At 39.7% G+C, this 8792-nt stretch overlaps 1 protein-coding gene across 1 annotated transcript; it reads right to left on the reverse strand.

Moving 5' to 3' along the window:
- Nucleotides 1-553: 553 nt before the first annotated feature.
- LOC308342730 (syntenin-1-like) lies at nucleotides 554-1784 on the reverse strand (the record flags this gene model as incomplete). The annotated part of the gene is given in 3 exon segments (XM_080803296.1): nucleotides 554-1634; nucleotides 1638-1646; nucleotides 1650-1784. Coding segments are annotated over 3 exon segments (891 nt in total). The 3' UTR covers nucleotides 554-887.
- Nucleotides 1785-8792: the final 7008 nt, after the last annotated feature.

The following is an 8792-nucleotide window of genomic DNA, read 5'->3' on the forward strand; positions in this document are numbered from 1 at the left end:
TCAAAAGTTTATCCTATTTGGTATAAGCATTTTTACATTTAATATATAGTGAATCATTTCTCGGAAAGTAATACCGGTAAGTTTTAGAAGAAAGAAATTTCCATTACACAATTGACTAGAAAATCTCAAATGCAACTAAGCAGCTATGCCATAGCTCAGTGTGTACCATCACATTGTGCTGGGCTAGTGTACATTTCAGTTTAACACAGAACTGCATTTTGGGTTTTAGAAAGGCAGCAATAGTTATATTTTGGCTTTTATTCTAGATGCTTAACACGGTTAAGGCGACAGTTGAAGCATATTAAGTAAAGGTGGTTACAATTAAATGATGATTAACACAATCTCTAGCAACCTACATACACTGTATAATGCTTACATGGAATGAAACCAGTGTACTTAATTGGTGTTTTACATGCACACACACACACAGAACTAAAAAAAACATCAAAAGCAGTCATTCTACATGTACTATGGTTACACATTAAAAATGCAATTATACCATAGTACTAAGGTAATATGAACAGCACTACTTGATATGTAAGATAAAGGTGATTGGTTCTAACACAGAGCTAAGCCTGCATCAGTCATTCTAATCATAATGGCTTGTAAAAGCATCAGGTTTCCAGTAGCGAAACTACTCTATGAAAATCAGTTAAAATCTGTCCAAAGTTTCACATCTGTAAAATCAGGGTAAGGCTACAACGATCTTGAAGTGTGAACAAGATATCCAATCAAAACAGTAGGATTCCCAGCCATAATGTAAGATAGAAAGGTCTTCATGCAGCATATGCTCTCTGGCTCCTAGAAAGCTTCATGTACATAATATAAAGTTAAGTTGCCCAAGAAGTAAACTGGAGTTCAGTGAAGTTTCCATTGTGCCATGACTTTCAAACCTCAGGAATGGTGTGATCCATCAGGCTTTTCATAATGCTTGGTGCCATCCGTTTAATAATATGTTCAAAGATAAAAGCAGGCATGATTGTAATAGTAACTACAGTCTCAGATGTTGACAGTATGTCTGCAATTTGAGAATCCTTCAGCCCAATGACATTCTGCCCATTGACTTCACAGATGTTATGTTCTGGGAGAAGACCATTTCTGGGTGCAGAACTATCTTTCACTATGGATGTTATCTTCCCATTTTTAAGGATAAAACCAACATGTCCAGTACTATCCTTATGCATGGTAACTGTCCGTTCAAAGGGCCTATCACGAACAGTCATAGTAATCTTCTCTCCAAAAGCCTGTTTGAGTACCTTGTGTGCTTTATCAGAGCTCCAGCCTGCACAGTTTTCCCCATTGATCTGGAGTACTTGGTCCCCAAATCTCAGACCAGCCAATGAGGCTGGAGAATTTGCCTGGGCCAGCTGAATAAATATGCCATTATCTATTGATTTAAGCCTGAGCCCAATTTTTCCATCTTGATCCTTACACAAAATGACTTCACAAATCCCTTGCTTAATTTCTGCTCTACGAATTCCAACATCATTACCAGTTACAGGAGCCACCATATAGTTCATACTGGAAGGTCTTGCTACCAACTGCCCCTGAACTGGTGCTCCAGGGACCACGGCCATATTTGCACGGATTTCTTCTTCATTTAAACTCAGGCCCATGTACTGGGAGAGCTCTGGTTACAATTTAGGTTAGAGATTTCCATCTTGAGTGATGGGAGCAGAAGCTTCAGACAAAATTGCTGGGTTGCCAGGGTTTGCGGAAAAGGCGGTTTGAGCCTGAATAAGTTTGTCTACCTTCAGGTCTTCAAGAGATGGGTGCAGAGACATTTTTGCAGGATTTTTCTAGGCCACAAGGACCCGCTCACCACTGTTGCTGCCCCACCGCCTCTGGTAACTGGCACAGACTTCCAAGACCAAGGAAGGCCATTTCTTGATGGCAATCCACTTCTTCAGATTTGGGGAGTTTTCTGAATCTAAATTATGGTATTCTTCCAGACCTCATCTACCCTTCTCAGCCAAGTTGCTTCCATTGCCAGGAGCTCATTGGTGACTTGTCCAGTGCATAGATTCTTCTGGTCCTTAAAGCCTAATTCTCCAAAGCTCTAAGTCTGAGGAGGGAGGGAGGAAAGGCCCCTGGAATTGGGGCACTTAGAACCCCTTTATGTTTCCCCACACTTTCCCAGAGTCAGAGCACTGAGGCCTTTCGTCCCTATAGAAGGGACCAGTGTGACCTCTGAAATGGCAGCGTTGGCAGTCTACTTAGAAACAATCTTGCTATCCCCCTCACCTTCAGCCCCAGGATCCAATCCACCAGAAAGTCTTCACAATGCCACCTCTAAAGTGTATTCATTCAAAATAGTCCAGTGTTTTCTATATCCCCTGCTACTACCTCATATAACCAATATCACCTCCAGCCTAGATGTCCATAGCACCCTAAGGGCATCCACTTTTACCCACTACCTGTTCCTTCCCCACAATACTTTAAATGAAATTTAAGCTCTTCAATGGCTCTTCACTACATTTACAAAAAACTCCAGTTGGTTCCTGCCCACCTTCCCAACCTCCCTTCTTGCCACTTTCCACCATGCTTACCATTTCCAGCTATATAGACCTTCAAAAGTATTTCTTATTCCTTGTTTTCTTTCTCCTCAGAGCTCAGCCTTCCATGTGAACCTCTCTTTTCTCAGCTCCTTCATGACTGCCATAATCCATACTTCATTTCTCAGTTTAAATGCCGCCTCCATAATGAGTCATGCCCATTCTCCCCACCCCCATTCCTCATCTTCCTCTGTGGTTCATTGCTTCAAAGCACTTGTGAAATTTTGCTATTTTTTTAGGACGATTTTATTTATTTATTTATTTAGAGAGAGTACACGCACATGTGCGCCTTGACGGGGGCTGGTTAGGGTCAGAGGGAGAGAGAGAATCTCAAGCAGACTCCACACCGAATGCAGAGACTGAGGTGGGAGTTGATCACAGGACCCTGAGATCATGACCTGAGCCAAAATCAAGAGTTGGATACTTAACTGCCTGGGCCACCCAGGAACCCCATGAAATTTTGCTGTTACTTTACTGATTTGTTTTCTTGTTCTTTGGCTGCCCCACCCACTAGATGGTAAACTCCATCATGAAAGTTCACTCTGGGGGCACCTGGGTGGCTCAGTGGGTTAAAACCTCTGCCTTTGGCTCAGGTCATGATCCCAGGGTCCTGGGATCGAGCCCCGCATCGGGCTCTCTGCTCAGCAGGGAGTCTGCTTCTCCCCCTCCTCTCTCTCTGCCTGCTTCTCTGCCTACTTGTGATCTCTGTATGTCAAATAAATAAATAAAATCTTTAAAAAAAAAAGTTCACTCTGGGATGTATGTGCTTTTTTGTTACATAGCTTAAGTTCTCCACTCTTAGTGCTGTGTGTAATAAGATGTTTTAAGTTACTAGGCACTGTAAGAATTATGAAAATTATGGTGCCTCCCATAGACAACTAAATGTAAAAACCATGCTAACATTAAAATGAAACTTGCATATATTCTGAAGTCAAACCAGCTTATTTGTAGATTTTCTGATTGCAATATTTTGGAAAAGACCACTGAAATGGAACTTTTCTCATTTCTTTGGTGTCCCTAATTTGCTGAGAACTTAAGTCCATCTGTTGTCTGCCATTGGGTAATATACAATTGCCCTGGACCTGAAAGGGAAAAACTATTTCATATCTCAATATCAAAGCAAAGGTTTGTATTCTCATGTAAATCTTACTTAATAAATCTGTAATGGAACAGTGGTCACTGTTAGCATTACACCTCTTTTTCTACTGTAAAAACAGTTACTCTTTCGACCCCCCTTCATTTCTTCTCATCCTACATAGTCAGCCAGCTCCTTAGCTATTGACAAACTCTAACTTCTCGAATAAATTAACAGAAACAAAGCATAATGGAAAGAAGTTGTGTGCTTATGTGTGTGAGTCGTTGGGGGGAAAGGAGGCAAATTCTTTCAACAAACACATAAGTGCCCATAATATGCACAGATACTATGCTAGGTGTGAACATTAAATAAAACATGAATAACTCGCATATTCTTCGCACATTTTCTTCCCTTCTCCTGAAACCAATTGTCCCTACCCTACCCTATTATCCCTCCAGTAATATCTTCCTTGGGCTCCTGAACTCAGTTATATCTTCCCTTTAGATTCTTCCCTTTATATCAGAATTTCCGATGGTTGTCTGTTGTAGCTCTCAACATAATTTAATTACACTTAATTATGTAGTCTGTCTTTCCTCTTAGATTATTATCTCCATGGAGAATGTGTTCATGTTGTCTTATTCACAGCTATATCCCTAGCCCCTAAAACAGTACACAGTAGCAGCTAGCAATAAATATTTGTTAGGTTGGCATAGCAATAAATGAATGAACAGTATATTCTTGACCTCAGAGTGCTTACAGTCAAATAGGAAAGAAAAAGAAAGAAAAAGCTATTTGCCATTCAGCATCATGAGGGCAGCAGTAAAGATGTGATGGGGGACAATGGGAACATCACTTCTTTTTTTTTTTTTTAATTTAATTTTATTTTTTCAGTGTTCCAAGATTCATTGTTTATGCACCATACCCAGTGCTGCATGCAATATGTGCCCTCCTTAGTACCCACCACCAGGCTCACCTAACCCCCACCCCCTCCCCTCTGAAAGCCTCAGTAGAACATCACTTCTAAGGCTAATCCTGGTATCATTGAAGACTCCCCAGAGGAGGTAATGGAGAAATCATTAAGATTGAAGAATTGGGACAGGGAAGGCACAGCCAGAGGAAACAGGGTGAGCAAAGGCCAGTGTGTCCACCTACTATGCAGGCAATCATTCATAAGATGGTTGGCCTTAGGAGTATGGTGTTCATGTGAGGGTTCTAATATTTTTGCTTACTGGTAGCATTTTTTTAAGATTTTATTTTCTTTTAAGTAAGCTTTATGCCCAGACTAACAGCGCTGAGATCAAGAGTCACATACTCTACTGACTGGCTAGCAGGTGCCCCATTACTGGCAGTATTGATAAAGGATATTCAGTGAGGTCCAAATGATGTCTTTTTTTCTTAATGAACTCAGACAGATCCTGACAGCTTACATTTAATGTTCTCTGTAAATACATAATATGTTAATAACCTCTTACAGAGTAGACAAAGAATAAATGTTTACTTCTGACTGTGACTTCTCCCTTTTTGTCCCCTTTTTGGGGGAATTTCAAGACATTGGCCTACCTCTGAGATAAACATCTCTAGAAATCCTCATGGTCTGCTAAAAGTTGGTCTGCAGTCATAACAGGTTCTTAGAATAACCTTGAGTGTTTTGGAAACATCCAGAATGATATGCATGCATAACCATAGTTATTTAAAATAGTATTTATCATGATATGAGCTACATATTATTTATTGTTTATTACATACCAGGTACTTGTTAGTTTTTGCAGCAAAAAGCTTTGATCTCCAGAACAACTCAATGAAGTAGGTAGTGATAGCATGTTATATAATGAAGAAACTGAGGCATATAAAAATTAAGCAGCTTGCCCAAGGTCATTCAGAAAACAAATGGTGAAGCATGAACTCAATCCAAAAAGTCTGTCTTCAGAGCCTACACTTTGCAGCTTCCTCCCATTATGCTGTGGTTTCTCCTGAAAATTTAATGCTGCTTTTGAAGCCAAGACCCACACCCTGTACTTTTTCAGACATCTCATAAAATCCAGAAGTCAAAATTGGAAAGGTCCCAGAGGAGGTAGACAGTCTGCTTACTGTTAGTACTACTGGAGAAGACATTCTTAGAACAAAATCAGTATTTCTCAAATAACATGATGCATACTACCGGCGATATGCTAGATGACTTTGAATATGCATGAGCAAACGTTTCCATTTTCATAACTATGTATGTTTAAAATATGCATCAGACATTATGCTAATATGCATTATGCTAATAAGGTACTTCGTGTAATTATCTTAGTTTTTAATTTTGAGAAATATAAAAAATACATAACTGGACAAATACTATTATAACAATAGGTTATATAGACATGATTCAAGGCAGAAGTTGTTGATATTTTGTTTATTTACTGGTTTATTCATTGAACAAATATTTATGGAGCACCTAATAGAGGTCAGTAACTGTTCAAAAACAGACAAACAAAAATCCCTGCCCTTTCATAGCTTACGTTCTAGTGGAGAGAAACAGATAACAAAAAATGTAGAAGCACAAATAAATAGTAGAGCATAATATTAGAAGATGACAAATACCATGGAAAAATAGAGCATGATTAGAGAGGAGATGACAATGGAGAGAAGGAATGAAATTTGAAAATTCTAAAAAAATTACAAATAAAGTTAGTGTCTCTTTCAGTCTCCCAAAATGTATGGTTTTACTATGAGTTCTTTTCTCTGAGGACACTCTCTTTATGATGGTTATTTTTATTTATATTCTAGTGAAGGCAGAGACAGATTTCATTTTAAAATAACAAATAAAGTAGATAAATGGCAAATAATTAAATATTTTTTAAAAAACTATTACAAAATAATGATAACAGTGCTTCATGGATATGGCAGAAGATGGGAGAGCATTTGAATGACTAAATTGTTTGAACACCAAACTCTGTTTTCTCCCTCAGTTGCTTCTGCCTGTGTTGATGGGAGGAGAGAAAACTGGAACGGCTCACTCAACCAAGTTACCTCTTGGCGTGAAAGATGAAACGCTCCCTCACGAGCCTGGTGGGGCGGGTTCTGTCACCCAGACATGTCTGAGCTTCTACAACCCGAAGCCTTCCTTTCTGCTTACTTAGATGACCGTCTCTGTGGAGACAGCAGAAGGTGAAATACAGAGAAGAATACAAAAAAAAGGCAAGACAACCCATTCCTTCCTATTGCATGACTACCCTTATGTGATGCTCATGTAGACGTATGCGCAGACTGTGTGGTTGCTCAGCCTCTGGTGGGAGGCATTAACCACTGGCTGCACAGAGCAGGATGCAGACTTCCCTTAGGAGAGGACCAAGAGGTAAGGCCAAGGATGGTAGTGAGGATGACTGCAGCCCTTTCCTTGACCACCTAATTATCTTCCATTTAGTTTTGTTTGGATAAGGCCCTGGCATCAAGAGTGACCCCATCTAAGAAAAAAAACCTTACATTTTAATATTAATTATTTAAGAACGAGCAACAGATAATCATAGCTACCATTTATTGAACAGTTACTATGTACTAGACACTGTGTTAATGCTCTACATACATCATTCTGTTCAGTTCTCATGAGGAATCCACGAGGTTCTATGATTATTTCCAAAAACATCTGTTCAGGGAAATTAATTTTTGTGTCAAGTCATATCTATAGTAAATACTGGCACCAGAAATGGATCCCAGGCTGTCTGACTCTGAAAATTACATTAACCCTATTTGAACTTATAAATAACCCTATGGGTTAAGAACAAAAGGTATCTCCATTCTGTGGAGGAGTGGCAGAAAACTGTAATGATTGGGGGGAGCAAATGTTAGTATTAGGAGGGTCAGAGTTTTCATTGTGGTCCTATCATTAATTAGCTGTGTGAATTTGGGAAATTTATCTAAGTCCTTTAAGACTTAGAGTATCCTCGACTGTCCCATTTTAGAAAAACTTTATTCTTTCAGGATCTTTCTGTCTTTGCCATCATCATCACCAACGCATCTATCATTATTGTTTTCTCACCTTAATTTTTTTGCCTTGTCTGAATTTGCCATACTATACCCTTGATCCCTTGAATTAAGAGGCAGCTACAATGTATTACTACTGCCACTACTACTACTGGTAAACATTTATTTGCATGCTTAGTACATGCCAAGTGCTATTAATGCATTATTTCATTTACTATTTACAACTACTGCATGAGATAAATACTTGTGTTATCTATAATTTATAGTTAGAAACAAAACTCACAAAGAACTTGGAACACTGCTGATTTCACTTTCTTTTTCCTGCCTACCACCCTGATTACCAGCTGGCTTGGGAACACCAAAAAGGCATCCATGAAAATGGTGTCCATGAAAATGGCTTAGAATTTTTTGCAGGGAATTTAACACTCCAGGAGTTTGATATTACAAAGGCTTGGAACTATCCACCAGCTGGTTGGTGCTTGTGAGAACCGTGTGGTTGCTCAAGAAATTTCTGTTCCCTCTGTTCCAATTTACTTTTCCACAGGGGTACCAAATACCTCCAAGTCCTGTTCAGAGAGAGAACTGGCAAAACAGTGAGACCAAGTGACTCACTTGAGAAGAACAAACAGAGAGTAGTGTTAAGGACTCAGACTTACTTTATTGCAGTCCAGCCACTTACTTTGCCTTTTAACAATCTTGAGTGACATTGAGTAAAAGATACTATCAGAGACAACATATTTAGAGTGATTATAATATCCCAGTACACGATATGATTTTCTCCATTTGTTATTATTTTTTTCTGATGGCAAATTGTAATACATTTTGTTGGAAAACCATAGTAAGAGCAAAAAATAGCGAAGTTATTTTCTGTGTTTCAGTCTTGATTTAGACTACGTTTAAATTATTCTCTTCCTGTGCCTACACACCCTTGCCCCATTTTTAAAGACCCAGAGTCCAGGTAGGAGAGACCAAGAGCATCCCAGAGGGCAGCAGCACAAATTCACTCCCCTCCAGCCCCTGCAGCTGATTTCACCCATCTCCCCTCCCCCTTAGTCTGGTGGTTCACCATTGGTCGTTGCCACGACAACCAGCAGCTGCCGGGACAGGCAGCCTCTACCGCAGCAGGGGTGGGGCTTTGGGGGAGGGGCAGGAGAGGAGGAGCCAGAGGAGGTGTCTGCTGCAAGTTCCTGGCTGCTTCT

This window comes from Martes martes (genome assembly GCF_963455335.1).
Source record: "Martes martes genome assembly, chromosome: 5".
NCBI lineage: Eukaryota > Metazoa > Chordata > Mammalia > Carnivora > Mustelidae > Martes > Martes martes.